The 18,114-nt window shown below is 45.3% G+C and overlaps 1 protein-coding gene across 1 annotated transcript in view; it reads right to left on the bottom strand.

Annotated features, from left to right (window-relative positions):
• The window catches only part of LOC144600250 (dedicator of cytokinesis protein 2-like), a 706,150-nt gene that overhangs the window by 538,689 nt on the left and 149,347 nt on the right, over positions 1–18,114 (bottom strand). Inside the window, exons 16-17 of the mRNA XM_078411810.1 lie at positions 17,353–17,425; positions 16,463–16,566 (exon numbers count right to left, since the gene is read on the bottom strand). Of these exons, the coding sequence (XP_078267936.1) occupies positions 16,463–16,566; positions 17,353–17,425 (177 nt within the window). The remainder of the gene's footprint in view (positions 1–16,462; positions 16,567–17,352; positions 17,426–18,114) is intronic.

The following is an 18,114-nucleotide window of genomic DNA, read 5'->3' as shown; positions in this document are numbered from 1 at the left end:
ATAACACTGCTGCGCTGGTCATGAAGGCACAGCAACGACTGTTCTACCTAAGAACACTGAAGAAGTCTGGTCTACCCCAACAGCTGCTGACGACATTCTACCGCTGCACCATAGAGAGCATCCTAACACATGGCATCCCTGTGTGGTACCTCAGCGGCACGGAGGCAGAAAGGAAAGCTCTTCAGCGGGTAGTCCATAGAGCTTAGAGGACCATCGGAACACAGCTACCAGCCTTGGAGGGCATCGACAACACACAATGCCTCAGAAAAGCCACCAGCATCCACAAAGACTCTTCACACCCCTGCAACAGTCTGTTCGAACTTCTACCATCGGGCAGATGATACAAGGCCTTCTACGACCGCACCTCCAGACTCAGGAACAGCTTCATCCCCAGGGCCATAGCTGCTATGAACCGGTCCTGCTGAGCCGGATGGTCACATCGCACAGTGAACCGGCACAGATCTACTTGCACTTTATTCTGTCTTAAAACTGTTACAATTTGTCTCATGGGGTTGTTATTGTTTAAAATAATTAATTTATTACATCGTATGGGAGGCGCATTCCCAATCTCGTTGTACCCCTGTACAATGACAACAAAGATATATTGTATTGTATTGTATTGTATTGTATTACTCGTCAGGCTGCAAAGGGAGGCAGCGGGATGATTTGCAAGGCTGGGCAAGAGGGCTCGCTGGAAAACAGGCCAAAGCTTGATAATACCAGTCTTGGCCATGATTAAGGATGAGTTTTCTGGGTACTTGCAAGCACCTGATAAAGTAGGCCAAAGTCAGCAAGGTTCTGCTAAGGGGAGATCTTGCATGACAAATCTGGTGGAGGTTTTTGAGGAGGTACGAAACAGGATAGACAAAGGAGAGTCAGTGGATGTCGTTTCCTTGGATTTTCAGAAGGCCTTTGATAAGGTGCTGCATGTGAGGCTGCTAAACAAGAGAGGGCCCTGTGGTATTAGAGGGAAGGTGCTAGCATCATGGTAATAAGATTGGCTGACTGGCAGAAGGCAAAGAGTGGGAATAGAGGAGGCCTTTTCTGCTGGGCTGCTTGGGCCTAGTTGTGTTCCGTAGGGGTGGGCGTGGGATTTCTGCTTCTCACGTCACATGTTAATGATCCGGGTGATGGGATTGATGGCTTTGGGGACAAGTTTGTGGATGACATGAAGATAGATGGAGGATCAGGTGGTGTTGAGAATGCACGGGGTCTTCAGAAGGACTTGGACAGGTTGGGAGAATGGTCAAAGAAGTGGCAAATGGAATACAGCAGAGCAAAATGTATGGTCATGCACTCCGGTAGCAGGAACAAATCCTAGAGCCTATTTTCTAAATGGAGAGAAGGTTCAGTAATCAAAGGTGCAGCGGGACATGGGAGTGTTGCTGCAAGACTCCCAACAGGTAATTTTGCAGGCTCCGTCACCATTAAGTAAGGAAAACGCAACGCTGACATTCAAAAGCAAGAATGTACTGCTGAGGATTTATAAGGTGCTGTTGAGGCCAGTTTAGGGCCCAATCTGGGGAAGGATGTGTTGGATGGGGACTAAAGGCGGGTTACTAGAATGATCCTGGGGTGATTGGGTTAACGTACGAGAAGCGTTTGATGGCTCTGGGCCTGTACTCACTGGAGTTTAGAAGGATGAGGACCTGGCTCGGGTCTCTGACTCTGAGAGGCAGCAGGTCTACTACCAGCTGTACCACAGTGCCACCAACATTAAGCATCTCTGGAGGACAAGGATTAGTGAGGCTCCAAGTCGGGGCCTTCTTCAGACTGCATGAGTGAGTCTGAAGAAAGATGTTAACTCGGAACATCTTCTGGCCTTGCCCTCAAGAGATACTGCCTACCGTGCCCAGTTGCTCCAGCACTTCAAACCTACTGGATAATGAAAGACCGAGATGGAGTAGATGGGGAAAGGATCATTTCAAGTAATGGGAGAGTCTAGCACCAGAGGGCACAGCCTTAGAATTAAAGGATGTACCTTTAGAATGGAGATGATGAGCAATTTTGTTAGCCAGAGGGTGGTGAATCTGTGGAATTCATTGGCATGAATGTCTGTGGACGCCAAGTTATTGGGTATTTTATAAAGTGGAACTTGATAGGTTCTTGATTAGTAAGGGCATCAAAGGTTTTAGGAACAAGGCAGGAGAGTGGAATTGAAAGGGAAAAATAGATCAGCCATGATTGAAGACGGAGTAGACTCGATGGGCTGAATGCAATACAATACAATACAATACAATATATCTTTATTGTCATTGTACAGGGTACAACGAGATTGGGAATGCGCCTCCCATACGATGCAATAATTTAATTAGCTAGTCAGTATTAATTTAAACAACCCAATGAAACAAATTAGAACAGTTTTAAAACAGAATAAAGTGCAAGTAGATCTGTGCCGGTTCACTGTGCGATGTGACCATCCGGCTCAGCAGGACCGGTTCATAGCAGCTATGGCCCTGGGGATGAAGCTGTTCCTGAGTCTGGAGGTGCGGGCGTAGAAGGCCTTGTATCGTCTGCCCGATGGTAGAAGTTCGAACAGACTGTTGCAGGGGTGTGAAGAGTCTTTGTGGATGCTGGTGGCTTTTCTGAGGCATCGTGTGTTGTAGATGCCCTCCAAGGCTGGTAGCTGTGTTCCGATGGTCCTAAATCTGCTCCTATGTCTTATGGTCAGCCACCAGCTGCAAGCTGACTAAAATGAAGCTAAGCCTGGATACTGCACAGCAACTAGTGCACAGACCCCAGAGCAGAAACTTATCATTGGGCGTACGTGGTGAAAACAGTACTGCACACGACCTGCAGTATGTAGTGTAAGATTTGAGAAGTTTTCCCTCATTCTGAAATCAACACAAAACCAAAGAGCTGCAGTTTGGACATTTTAAACGGGAGACTGGGGCTGATAGCGGAGAAAGGCTGCAGTCAGTTTACCAAAGGATGTCACAATCTGTGGGTCCTAAAATGGCTGCAGGACCTCGTGACCAGCCACAAAAGGTAAAAAACCTTACAACCCAGTCTCTAGGTTTCTGCAAAGCCACGGCCAGAACAAAGGATGGGTATTGGCCATGCAGAAACCTACGAAACCAGGTCGGAGTCCAGACACTGGGGCGCTGACATCAGCATACTCACAATGCCCCAAGCCGACCTAAACAGTTCATCTCAGTGAGGGGGCACAATAGCCCATAGAAAACTACCTGGTAGGTGATGGGAAACCAGTTAACACCCATCACCTCACAACGAAATCCCAATTAACACCATCTGGCCATCCCCGGTATCCCCGAACATAAGCGCAGATCAGAAGAAAACCTCATACATATCTTTTTGAACAAAGAGATTCCAAGATCTGGCAGGAGATAGGACGGGTCAGAAACAGTATAACTGGCCACTACTTTTGGGTGAATAAGTTAAGTCAACTCAAGAAGAAAACCTGCAAGGAACGCAAGCAGGCAAGTCAGAAGGAAGTCAAACGAATACAGGAGGAAGAAACGATAGGCAAGAAGAACAGATGCAAGAGAGAGGAACAGGCACGCAACTCGAGAAGAAATACTGCAAAACGAACAGCCAGTAACCCCAGTAATAGCCCCATGGTGAGCATGCACTCCAAATCCTACATATCCTGGACATAGTTTAGTGTAGAGGGGAGGGTGGTTGTTAATAAACGTTGGGTGTGTATTAAAATATGTGTTGGTCAAGGTTGCGATGCGTCGTACGTTCCCCATCTTACAGTCGTGTATGTGTCTTGCAGAACTGTGTTTAAGAATTCATAAGTAAAAGGGTATTCGTGTCTATGTTTTGTGGAACTGTGTGTTTCAAGAATTCAGCGAAGAAGGTATTCGGATATATGTCTCGTGGAACTGTGTGTTTTTAAGTTTTCAGCGAAAAGGGTATTCGGGTATATGTCTTGTGAACTGTGCGTTTCGTGATTAATAAATCAAAGGTATTCATGTATTTGGTATGTGTATTATAGAACTGCATAAATATATTCATGGACAATAGTCCCAAGTGCTGAATAAAAGCCTTTTTCATTTAAACCCTGGTTTTCAAATCTGGTCTGGTTGAATTTTTCTGCACTATAAACGCTCCTGCATCTAAGTCCAGTGTCTAGAACCGTAAGGGGTGAGTGGGTCGAACCACTCACGGGGAACCAGTGTGCACGGCCTGGTCAAGGGATCAGAGCAAGGCACGGGGACCTTAGGTCGGGCGAAAGCTCGGCGCAGAAACCCCTTACAGTAGCATGCAGCACCTGAAAACCTAGAGTGGCCAAAACACCTTACCTCATCCTGTGCACTCACTACACACGTGGGGTAGAGATAATGGGAGCGGGGAAGAGTAGATAAACAACAGTCTAAAAATAAAAGTATGCTTTGGATCAGGGAGCATCTGCCCCGAGACAGATTGCTCCCAGGATGGCCAATCTGCAATAAAGAATGTGCTCTGAGGGTGAACTCTGTGCTCTGAGGGTGAACTCACTCTGTGCTCTGAAGGTGAACTCACTCTGTGCTCTGAGGGTGAACTCACTCTGTGCTCTGAGGGTGAACTCACTCTGTGCTCTGAGGGTGAACTCACTCTGTACTCTGAGGGTGAACTCACTCTGTGCTCTGAGGGTGAACTCTGTGCTCTGAGGGTGAACTCACTCTGTGCTCTGAGGGTGAACTCACTCTGTGCTCTGAGGGTGAACTCACTCTGTGCTCTGAGTGTGAACTCACTCTGTGCTCTGAGGGTGAACTCACTCTGTGCTCTGAGGGTGAACGAACTCTGTGCTCTGAGGGTGAACTCACTCTGTGCTCTGAGGGTGAACTCACTCTGTGCTCTGAGAGTGAACTCTGTGCTCTGAGGGTGAACTCTGTGCTCTGAGGGTGAACAAACTCAGTGCTCTGTGCGAGTTCTTTCCCTCTACAACCCCAGTGAATCGGTACCGAAGCGCAAGTTGGAGAATTTCACAAAAGGAGGAGAAATGTGTTCTTTATACATAGAAACATAGAAAATAGGTGCAGGAGTAGGCCATTCGGCCCTTCGAGCCTGCACTGCCATTCAATATGATCATGGCTGATCATCCAGCTCAGTATCCTGTACCTGCCTTCTCTCCATACCCCCTGATCCCTTTAGCCACAAGGGTCACATCTAACTCCGTCTTAAATATAGCCAATGAACTGGCCTCAACTACCTTCTGTGGCAGAGAATTCCACAGACTCACCACTCTCTGTGTGAAGAAATGTTTTCTCATCTCGGTCCTAAAAGACTTCCCCCTTATCCTTAAACTGTGACCCCTGGTTCTGGACTTCCCCAACATCGGGAACAATCTTCCCGCATCTAGCCTCTCCAACCCCTTAAGAATTTTATATGTTTCTATAAGATCTCCCCTCAGTCATCTAAATTCCAGCGAGTACAAGCCTAGTCTATCCAGTTCCAGCGAGTATAAGCCTAGTCTATCCAGTCTAGTCTAGTCTATAATGGCACAAGAGTCACCTCAATGATGCGGCGAGGCTGCCATCCAACATCTGCAAGCCAGGTTCAACCGCAGCCTCTGGCCATGTGGGCTTCCACCCTCCACCCCCAGCTGCTCTAGGTTCTTCCTACATCCCAAGGATGTGTGGGTTGGTCAACTGATCATCCGCTCTACGAGTGGGAGAGTCTGAAGGGAGTTGATGGGAATGTGCCGGGAATGAACTGGCTCGGGAGTTAATATTAATACTCCGCGTACTTGCCGAGCCAAACACTGCTTCTGTGCCATCAGGCTCTGAAGGGGGGAAAAAAGTGTATCTCCCGCCAATTAAAGTTGGCTATCAAAGCCCAAGAGACCCGCACCTCAATCGGGAATCAGTTTAATGCGAGAATATAAATTGAGTTCAGACTATAAAACATAATTAGACTCTCCCTCTCTGACTGAATTAGCTTGTTCAAATGGCCTTGTGAGAATAATTACATTCTTCATCCTCACATGGATCCATGTTGGGTGCCACAGGGACCCACTGAAACACATGGAAGCAAGTGACTGAGCACACAGTGCCTGCATTGGCATTTTCCAATCACGCGGGACTATTCCAAACTCATTTACCAGTTGCACCCCCATCCACCTTCAACTCTTTTTTCCTTTATTCCCTTGTCTTGAGAAAGCATGGCACGGTGGCGCAGCAGTAGAGCTGCTGCCTCACAGCACCAGGGACCCGGTGTTCCATCCTGACTACAGATGTTCTCTGTGTGGAGTCAGTACGTTCTCCATGTGACTGCGAGGGTTTCTATGACGTTGCAAAGATGTGCAGGCTTCTGTAAATTCCCACCGAGTGTAAAGCATACATACGTGGGGTGACATAGAACTAGAGTCTGAGTGATTAATGGTTGGCATGGACTCTGGGCCGAAGGGCCTGTTTCCATGCTGTATCTCAATAGACAATAGGTGCAGTAGACCATTCGGCCCTTCGAGCCAGCACCACCATTCAATGTGATCATGGCTGATCATTCTCAATCAGTACCCCGTTCCTGCCTTCTCCCCATACCCACTGACTCCGCTATCCTTAAGAGCTCTATCTAGCTCTCTCTTGAATGCATTCAAAGAATTTGCCTCCACTGCCTTCTGAGGCAATGAATTCCACAGATTTACAACTCTCTGACTGAAAAAGTTTTTCCTAATCTCCGGCCTAAATGGCCTACCCGTTATTCTTAAACTGTGGCCCCTGGTTCTGGACTCCCCCAACATTGGGAACATGTTTCCTGCCTCTAACGTGTCCAACCCCTTAATAATCTTATGTTTCAATAAGATCCCCTCTCATCCTTCTAAATTCCAGTGCCTAGCCACTCCAGTCTTTCAACATATGACAGTCCCGCCATTCCGGGAATTAACCTAGTAAACCTACGCTGCACGCCCTCAATAGCAAGAATATCCTTCCTCAGATTTGGAGACCAAAACTGCACACGGTACTCCAGGTGCGGTCTCACTAGGGTCCTATACAACTGCAGAAGGACCTCTTTGCTCCTCGAAACTAAACTAAATTTAACGAGATGATACAACTCCTGTCTAAAACACTGAGCACAGAACTGAATCTCCAATATTTCAGCTGTGTGTGAAGTTCCTTCTACCTCGTTGTATCTCATTTTTAACATTTAATCTTGTTGATGTGTCCCTCTGCTCAATCGATATTGCCCAACATTTCCATAGTTCCAAATGTTCTATCTTGATTTAATTTGTTTTATTCCAATTTAAAAAAAAACATCATTAGAACTGAGATGAGGAAAAACTTTTTCAGTCAGAGAGTTGTGAATCTGTGGAATTCTCTGCCTCAGAAGGCAGTGGAGGCCAATTCTCTGAATGCATTCAAGAGAGAGCTGGATAGAGCTCTTAAGGATAGCAGAGTCAGGGGGTATGGGGAGAAGGCAGGAACGGGGTACTGATTGAGAATGATCAGCAATGATCACATTGAATGGCGGTGCTGGCTCGAAGGGCCGAATGGCCTCCTCCTGCGCCTATTGTCTATTGTTTATTGTCTATCTTTCGATTATTTCTTTCTGTCCATATTTTCTTGTGCCCGGCAGCATCCCATTGATTTTGCTGCCCTCCCTGAAGCCTCACTTCTTTTCCCATCCTTTGCACAACACTCCAAGTGTGTTCAAGTTTTATGTAAACTCATTATTATCGTCCCATGACTTGGGATACGTGGTTGAATTTCTGCTAATAAGACAAACAAAATATGCATATTGCACAAGATTAGGTGCTTAAAAAATTAATTGCACATCACATTATGCAATTGAAAATTATTTTACTACAGGGATGAAACAAAATACCGACTTGTGCTGCAATGCGGGCTCGTTAGACCATGTTATCCTGGATGTATCTGTTGGAAGCATTACCAGAACAGCATGCACCACAACAGCAATAGCAACCGATGGTAATAACTGCCAGGTAAATAAACTACTTACTTACTTCTTTGAAGTAGCTTGAGTCTCCCCCAACACCCATAATCTGTAACCATGGCATCAAATATGACTAATCCTCTTCAGATAGTCATAGAGCCAAACCACATGGAAACAAGCCCTTCGGCCTAGCTGGTCGATGCCAACCAGGGCACCCTATCTAAGCTAGTCCCTTTGCCCACATTTACCCATTTCATTCCAATCTTTCCTATCCATGTACCAGTTTAATTTTTTTAATGTTGTTATTGCACCTGCCTTAACTACCTCCTCTGGCAGCTTATTCCACATGCCCACCAGCCTCTGCATGAGAAAGTTGCACCTCCGGTTCCTATTAAACCTTTCCCCTCTCACCTTATACCTGTACCCTCTAGTTCTTAATTTCCCCAACCCTGGAAAAAAAATTACATGCATTCATAGAAACATAGAAACATAGAAAATAGGTGCAGGAGTAGGCCATTCGGCCCTTCGAGCCTGCACCGCCATTCAATATGATCATGGCTGATCATCCAGCTCAGTAGCCTGTACCTGCCTTCTCTCCATACCCCCTGATCCCTTTAGCAAAAAGGGCCACATCTAACTCCCTCTTAAATATAGCCAATGAACTGGCCTCAACTACCTTCTGTGGCAGAGAATTCCACAGACTCACCACTCTCTGTGTGAAGAAATGTTTTCTCATCTCGGTCCTAAAAGACTTCCCCCTTTTCCCCCTTATCCTGGCTGTGACCCCTGGTTCTGGACTCCCCCTTATCTAATTCCCTCATGATTTTATACACCTCCATAAGATCACCCGTCAGCCTCCTATGCTCTAACGAGTCCCAGCCTACCCAACCTCTCCCTTTAGCTCAGCCTCTGGCAACATACTTAACAATCTTCTTTCCAGCCTTTCCAGCTTCATAATATTTTTCCCTCTACCAGGCTAACCAGAAACTGAACACAAACCTCCAAGTGTGGCCTCAACAATGTCTTGTACAACTAATCCTTAAGAGCTAGATAGAGCTCTTAAGGATGGCGGAGTCAGGGGGTATGGGGAGAAGGCAGGAACGGGGTTCTGATTGAGAACGATCAGCCATGATCACATTGAATGGTGGTGCTACCTCGAAGGGCCAATGGCCTACTCCTGCACCTATTGTCTATTGTCTATTGCCTAATGTCTAATCCATGTGTAGAATTGGCACATTCCAGCCCAGCTCACCCAGATCCTAACATTTTCCAGATACACCATCTCTGTGATGTTTCAACCTGTTGTGGTCTCCATTCTCAAACCTAATCCCAAACTCCCAAATCCACCCTTAATCCTGCCCCGAATGCAGGTGGCACCTTTTTTTACAGCGAGAGGCTGGTGGATTTAAAACCCACCACATCTCAAACACCATCTGCCTCTCCCTCGCACCCATTCACCACACCCCGATTTCTGGGCTCAAATACACCTCTGCTCGCATCCCGCTCCATCCCAGCTACTAAACAGATCCAGCTGGGCAGAGACCTCCGCTCCTTGGCAAAAGCATAACCTATTGGCATCATTTTATCAGCTGCAATTGGTTGTTTGATACCTTCAAACCTTGGCCAGTGCCTTTTGCATGACATTGGCCCCTCGGTCACCCCACAGCCTCCTGGCTGGAAAAAAAAATCCTTTTTATCAGCAAGTGGGGAAAGCAGAACCATGTTCAGAGACGAAAATTCAGCTTTCCCCGCTAAAAAGGGATCAGTCCAGGCCATCGTCAGTCTACTTGCAACAAATTCTACGATAATTCAAGAGTAATTCTAAGTGCACTTTGCCGCCTGAATTAGTGAACACATGTTCAGTATTTGAAAAGCATAATTATTCTTAAATAAGAATACAAGAAATACCAGCAAGGTGCAGCCATGCGGCTCTTTGAGTTTGCTCTGGCATTGTGAGGTCGATCTAATCCTTGGCTCGACATTTTTCTGTTTGACCCACACAAACCTCAACTTCCCTCGAGTCCAACATCTTCCCATTTCAGCCTTCATTAGAACTCGAACAACTAAGACAATCCGGACTCGGGGATTACAAGGATTCACCTGTGGAAATACTCTCTCAGCATTTACCCTGTAAAGAATCTTCAGAATCGTGTTTCGGTTAGATTATCTCCCCATTTTGCAACCTCCTGAGTATGTACCCAATCTCCACAGTCTTTCTTCATTAGACAACCCCTTAAGCCCAGGAATCCGCTGAATGAACTCTCTTTGTACTGCTTCTGAAGCAAATACATCCTTACTTTAATTGCAAGACAGGCCAATGCATCACACTGCAACCAATACAGTTGTAACAGTGCAATTTCCTTACTCCTTCCTGTATGGTGTCTGTGCTGAAATAAAGGCCAGCATTCAGTTGGGTTTCCTTAATTTCTTTCAATAGGCATAACACTATCTTTCTGTGCTTTCTGTACATCCAGATCTCTCTGAGCCCCAATATTTAGTCGTCTCATAATATTGAAATAATGCCCGGATTTTTATTCTTCCTTCCAAAGTGAATAACCTCACACTGCTGGAGTAACTCAGCAGGTCAAGCAGCATCTCTGGAGAACATGAACGTGAATCTGAGGGGTAACCTTTTCACACAAAGGGTGGTGGGTGTATGGAACAAGCTGCCAGAGGAGGTAGTTGAGGCTGGGACTATCCCACCATTTAAGAAACAATTAGACAGGTACATGGATAGGACAGGTTTGGAGGGATATGGACTTAGCGCAGGCAGGTGGAACTAGTGTAGCTGGGACATGTTGGCCTGCTTCAACACTGTGTCACTCTACCTATTACCTATTGGATTCTCCAGACTTGCTCCCTGACCCACTGAGTAACTCCAGCACTTTGTGTCCTTTTGTGCAAACCAGCACAATATTCCAGCACAATATTCTAAACTCCAGCACAATATTCTAAATGTGTTCCTTGTCTCTACCACCTCACACTTCCTCTTATTATACTCCATCTGCAATGATTTTGCCCACATACTTAACCTGCCTTTATTCCTTTGCAGATACTATTGCCATACTTTAGTTTCCCTTCCTCCAGGAGAGTATTCTGAGGGATAGGCTACACAGGCATTTGGATGGGCAAGGGCTGATTAGGAACAGTCAGCATGGTCGTGTCTCACAAATCTGATTGTTTTTTGAAGACGTGACCAAAAAGGTCGATGAGGGAAGAGCTGTAAATGTTGTGTACATGGATTTCAGTAAGGCACTTGACAAGGTTCCACATTGTAGGCTGCTCTGGAAGGTTAGATCGCATGGGATCAAAGGAGAGATAGCTGAATGGATAGCAAATTGGCTCCATGGAAGGAAGCAGAGGGTGATGGTGGAAGGTTGCTTCTCTGACTGGAGGCCTGTGACTAGTGGTGTGCCTCAGGGTTCGGTGCTGGGCCCGTTACTGTTTGTCATCGACATCAATGATTTGGATGAGAACATACAGGGCAAGATTAGCAAGTTTGCTGATGATACAAAAGTGAGTGGTTTTGCAGATAGTGAAGATGGTTGTGAACGATTGCAGCAGGATCTGGATCGATTGGCCAGGTGGGCTGAGGAATGGTTGGTGGAATTTAATACAAAGAAGTGTGAGGTGCTACATTTTGGGACATCTAACAAGGGCAGGACCTACACGGTAAATGGCAGGCTCTGGGGAGTGTAGCAGAGCAGAGGGATCTAGGAGTGCAGGTGCATGGTTCCCTGAAGGTCGAGTTGCAGGTAGATAAGGTGGTCCAAAAGGCTTTTGGCACTTTGGCCTTCATCAGTCAAAGTATAGAGTATAGAAGTTGAGAGGTCTTGTTGCCATTGGATAAGACGTTGGTGAGACCACATTTAGAATATTGTGTTCAGTTCTCAACACCATGTTTTGGAAAGATTTGGTCAACCTTGAAAGGGTTCAGAGAAGATTTACGAGGATGTTGCCAGGACTAGAGGTTGTGAGCTATAGGGAGAGGTTGAGTAGGCTTGGTCTCTATTCCTTGGAGCACAGGAGGATGAGGGGTGATCTTATAGAGGTGTACAAAATCATGAGAGGAATAGATCGGGTAGATGCACAGAGTCTCTTGCCCAGAGTAGGGGAATCGAGGACCAGAGGACATCAGTTCAAGGTGAAGGGGAAAATATTTAATAGGAATCTGAGGGGTAACCTTTTCACACAAAGGGTGGTGGGTGTATGGAACAAACTGCCAGAGGAGGTAGTTGATGCTGGGACTATCCCACCATTTAATAAACAATTAGACAGGTACATGGATAGGACAGGTTTGGAGGGATATGGACTTAGCGCAGGCAGGTGGAACTAGTGTAGCTGGGACATGTTGGCCTGCTTCAACACTGTGTCACTCTACGACTCTCTGCAGATTAGATGATTAATGAGCCACTGTAACACAAACTTCCTTTGACCTATTGAATCCAATACTGCAGGATGCTTTGCTCTGATGTTAAGCCATTTTGTTGGCAATGACAAAGTGACCCACTGCTGTTATTTAACAGCTGAGACCCAACATTAGACTCAAGGGATGAACACGAAAAGCAAAAAGAAAAAAGAGAGTACAGATGTTGCCATTTTGTAGTCACTCGAACAGATCTGGATATGATGTCACTGTGTGGACAGGGTAGACAGTCACAGCGGAGACCCCTCTGCAACACCTCTCCCTTTCAAGGACATGTGAACAGTCACACTACCACACTCTTCAAATGCGAGGCAGTTTCTTCAACGCACAAGGCGTGTACATTAGAAAAGGACTTGGGTACTAGTGATAGACACAAAAATCTGGAGTAACTCAGCGGGACAGGCAGCACCTCTGGAGAGACGGAATGGGTGACGTTTCAGGTCAAGACAGTCAGAGAGTTGTAAATCTGTAGAATTCACTGCCTCAGAAGGCAGTGGAGGCCAGTTCTCTGAATGCATTCAAGAGAGAGCTAGATAGAGCTCTTAAGGATAGCGGAGTCAGGGGGTATGGGGAGAAGGCAGGAACGGGGTACTGATTGAGAATGATCAACCTAGATCACATTGAATGGTGGTGCTGGCTCGAAGGGCCGAATGGCCTCCTCCTGCACCCATTGTCTATTGTCTATTGTCTATAAAGTGGCAAAAAGGTTTCAATATTAAGGTCAGTTTATTGTCCCATGTACCAATTAAGGTACAGTGAAATTCGAATTACCAAACAGCCATACTAAAAAAAAAGGAACGAGACACACAACTATATAAAAATTAACATAAACATCCACCACAGCGGATTCCCCACATTCCTCACTGTGAAGGAAGGCAATAAAGTCTTAGGGGACAAGTCAGTGTCACTTGCCAGTGGACTGTCGTGAGGAGGGGCAGTGTGGGAAATCTAAACAGGACCCCTTTGTGTCTCACATTTCACCTGTGTCCTAACTAATATATATTTGACACCTTTTGTACCGCCATGCTTTTATATTCCAAACCCAGCTAATGAAGGCAGGAATCCCACTTCATCAACAACAATTCTACCTGCACTACTTCTTTCCGGAATCCCTGGTGCTATATATCACGATCACTTAGCTCTGCAGTACTTCCGAAAATCCTAACATCTGTTCAATACATCCTGGTCTTCTGAGTCCATTTTAAAATGCAAACATTTACATTTACATTTACATTTTCCCATTGGCCATCGCTCTGCACATCTTGGCGATTTAGTGTTCTGCAGCTGAGGATTACCTTCTCAGCAAAAAGGTTTCAATATTAAGGTCAGTTTATTGTCCCATGTACCAATTAAGGTACAGTGAAATTCGAATTACCAAACAGCCATACTACCTCAGTAACCTTTCATATGACTCTCCGCTGAATTTCGTTTGGGAACCCAAGAATAGCTTCATGAGTTCTGCTTTACTTTGACACGCTTGTCATGCCCGAGACCTTTCCAGTGCAGCAGTAAATTTCTGAGGGTCTACTTGCAAGAACAATTCAGTACTCCTTCAATCCAGGTTTTATTGGCAGTACCACAACGTTCGCTTGACCAAAGTCAAATGTTGGACAATGGCGACAGGCTGCCCTTGAAATTCCCAGTCCCTTCATTTGGAGACTTGCAAGTGCCAGGAAAGGTCTCCACGGTCTGATGGGTGTGGAAGGTCAGTGCATGAATGATGACGATGAACATTGAATTTTCTTCAGTCCCAGTTGTCAGAAGAAGAAACACAAAATACATTTGGCTGTCAGTGTAGTGAAGAGAGATGGAAATGGATAAAATACCATTAGTGCTACCTGCTTTCAGGGAAAGCATCACACCACAACCCGTGAGCTGTGAGCGAGGGAGAACAGAATAAGATGAGATTTTTTTCTGTCTGTCTATCTTGACAAAAAATAATGTCAAATATTTTGAATATAACAAATGGATTTCCCACAATGTTTTATATTCACTTTATCAAAAAAAGACAACTTTGTGCTACCTTTATTCCACAAGGCAATAGGACAGAATTTACTGCCAGTATTAAATGTGCATTTCTGCGGCACAGAATTATTAGTCAATGCACATTCAGCTGGAAATCCCCTTAAGTTGCTGAACCTTATTCCTACTACCCTTCAGACTCCTTGTAACTGTTTAGAAATGTCTACAAGCATTTCAGCAATAATCTCCAACCAAACAGCACAGAAAGTCAGGAATGACAATTAACAGATCTTATTACTAAGAAATGAACAATTATTAAGAAATTGAGTAGGGCAGCATGGTGGCGCGGCGGTAGAGTTGCTGCCTTACAGCGCCAGAGACCCGGGTTCCATCCTGACTATGAGGTGCTTGTCTATACGGAGTTTGTACGTTCTCCTCGTGACCTGGTTTTCTCCAGAATCTGCGGTTTTCCTCCCACACTCCAAAAAAATACAGGTTTGTCGGCTAATCGGCTTGGTTTGATTGTAAATTGTCTCTAGTGTGTGTGGGGATAGTGTGTGTGGGGGGTGATTGCTGGTGGGTGCTGATTCAGTGGGCTGAAGGGCCTGCTCCCACGCTCTATCTCTAAACTACACAACAAAAATTCCCAAATGTCATGGTCCAAAAGAAGTGTTGAGAAATTGTCTCATTTTTATTTTAAAATATACAACAATTAGGCTAAACAGTAGCAGGATTAAATAAACTGCTGGATTGTCAAGGAAACCAAATTGATTCGAGTAAGATAATATGTCACACCAAAATAGCATCCTCTATTGGTGATAACGCTGTGCTCTGTGGTTAGAAATTAATGTCACGAGGACAAGTAGGTTTGAGCGAGAAATACTGGTTCAAGAGGAATGGTGAACAAAACAAAACTCTCCTTAACCTCTTTATTTCTCACATATTGTCCTACAAATCTTCTAGTACCACATCATCTTTAATCTTGATGCTTTGTTCAGTATCTCTAACTGTAATGGGGTGTTTAGGCACTTAGGGATGAGTATATTGTCCCTGCTAAAACTACATGACAAGAGAAAAGAATTATGAACATACTGTAAATCGGTCCATGTTAACCAATCTGATCTCCCGGTGGCCGAGCACTTCAACTCCCCCTCCCACTCCCAGTCTGACCTTTTGGTCATGGGCCTCCTCCAGTGCCATAGTGAGGCCCACCGCAAATTGGAGGAACCGCACCTCATATTTCGCCTGGGCAGCTTGCAGCCCAGTGGTATGAACATTGACTTCTCCAACTTTAGATAGTTCCTCTGTCCCTCTCTTCCCCTCCCCAGATCTCCCTTTATCTTCCTGTCTCCACCTATATCCTTCCTTTGTCCCGCCCCCCTGACATCAGTCTGAAGAAGGGTCTCGACCCGAAACGTCGCCCATTCCTTCCCTCCTGAGATGCTGCCTGACCTGCTGAGTTACTCCAGCATTTTGTGAATAAATACCTTCGATTTGTACCAGCATCTGCAGTTATTGTCTTATACTGTAAATCGTGAGCTCTATTCTGAAGTCAGCCAATAGCCAAAAGAGAGCATAGACCGACCCAATATGTTAAATTGAAGGGTTCCAGTCCAAAACATTGTCTGTCCACTCCCCTCCCCAGATGCTGCCTGACCCATTGAGTCAGTTTGTTCATTGCACATTGAATTTATTATTGATGGTTGGAAAAATTCCTTCATTGATGCATTGAGTGCAGATGAATATCTATCCTCTAAGATGATTTTGGATATTGTAATGAGTTTGATGTGGGGTCAGGTCACCACACCATAGTCGCCACATCAATGTGCTGAAATCCTCAAAAATGCCACAATGGCAGCACCAGCTATATAGATCCTACAATGGATTAAAGAGAAGACTTGGCACCTTTTTCGGAGTGAAGAGGAAAGGGCAATGAATGCCCTTCCTTTTGGTTGTTCCTTGGGCTGTCCACTTCCTGTTTCTTCCTCTAACATGGACAGAGAGAGCTTTTCTCTGCACTGCTGACATCTGGTGCCTTGTATAGATGGTCTTCCATGACCACTTTCAAATCCCACCCAAAGTTGGTCATAAACTTTTACCAAAGCCGTACAACTGAACAGTATACAAGTAGATATTCAAGCCAGCAATCTAAAATCAACTCAATACCTCAACAGGTAATATGCTACTGTCAGAAGATCAATATTTGGCCTAATTTGGAGAAACTAAGCCACATACCTTGTACACCAGGAGTTCATGAGTGCCATCCTGCAGGGTCGTACCATCATCTTTCATCAGCCGTACAAAGGCCATTGCAAAATTTTTCTCACTTTTGTCTTTTGCTGCAAAGAAAGCGAAGTCCATTAAACTTGAAGAACATGTATCGGGAGGGAGAACAGAGAAGACAAGGTAAGCCAAAGAGTGCATGCAGAGTGAGGCATAGGTGCGCAAGGGTGAGGTTTGAGAGGAAATAGTGCACGAAGAGAAATGTAGTAGAAAAAGGAAGAGTGGGAAGAGCATGCAGGCAACGATTTAGTTTAGTTTAGAGATACATCTCGGAAACAGGCCTTTCAGCCAACCAAGTCCCTGCCGACCAGCGACAGACAGACAGACAGACAGACAGACAGACAGACAGACAGACAGACAGACAGACAGACAGACAGACAGACAGACAGACAGACAGACAGACAGACAGACAGACACACAGACAGACACACAGACAGACACACACACACACACACACACACACACACACACACACACACACACACACACACACACACACACACACACACACACACACACACACACACACACACACACACACACACGGGACAATTTACACTTATACCAAGCCAATTAACCTACAAACCTGTACGTCTTTGGAGTGTGGGAGGAAACCGAAGATCTCGGGGAAAACCCGCGCAGTCACGAGGAGAACGTACAAACTCCGTACAGACAACACCCGTAGTCGGGTTCGAACCCGGGTCTCTGGCACTGCAAGCGCTGTAAGGCAGCAACTCTACCGCTGCGACACCCTTTGGGGAGGAGTAATTCACCACCACAACACACCTTGATGAAGTACGCTGCATGAATATAACTGTTGCATAAATACAAATTACACTTACATTCTAGTGATGACCGGTGTCTAAACATGAACCTCAAGTGTATTCTTTGCATTTCTTCCATTGGAATAGCCAACTAGTAAAAAGCAGAAATGTAAGAAAATCAGTCCGTTGTCATTCATTATATAATTAACATAATAACTAAGACACTAAGGCATGATATTACATTTTGCTTTTCACACTTTCAAAACGATTCCCGTTCATATAATTTCTGCAGGGTTCACTGATTGAGAAGAAATGTAAGAATTCTGGACGAATCATTGTAATAAAAGTTCATACATTGCCTGAGAAGTTCCTCCACTTCCTGTATTCTTGGGAACAATCAGTAAACAGAATTCTGAACAAGGTCGAAACGCCACCCATTCCTTCTCTCCAGAGATGCTGCCTGACCCGCTGAGTTACTCCAGCATTTTGTGTCCACATTCTGATTATATGATCAGTGAAATAGCTTGAGTACAGGAGGACATAGTGCCAGGAACAGCAGGCCAGGATTTGGGAATAGCAAAGTGTTAGCATTTAACCACTCACTCACTCCATCAAACCCCCTCACCAACCCCAACCACTGAGAACTTTGCAGGTGTAGTTCTATGTGAATTCTGCATGAAATCCAGTGGCCAACAGTGACACTGAGGAGCATTCTGTTGAACCTGCATCAGTGTGCACCTGGCTCAGGAACGTATGACCTTACATTTGAGTGAAAAGGAACAACTATTGAGGAGAAGGGCATCTAAGCACAGTAAATGGCTCGATTGTAATGAAGTTTTG

Source organism: Rhinoraja longicauda, chromosome 14, assembly GCF_053455715.1.
Source record: "Rhinoraja longicauda isolate Sanriku21f chromosome 14, sRhiLon1.1, whole genome shotgun sequence".
In the NCBI taxonomy this organism is placed as follows: Eukaryota; Metazoa; Chordata; class Chondrichthyes; order Rajiformes; family Arhynchobatidae; genus Rhinoraja; species Rhinoraja longicauda.
The sequence above is the reverse complement of the archived record's forward strand: the minus strand, read 5'-3'. Positions and strand labels throughout refer to the sequence as shown.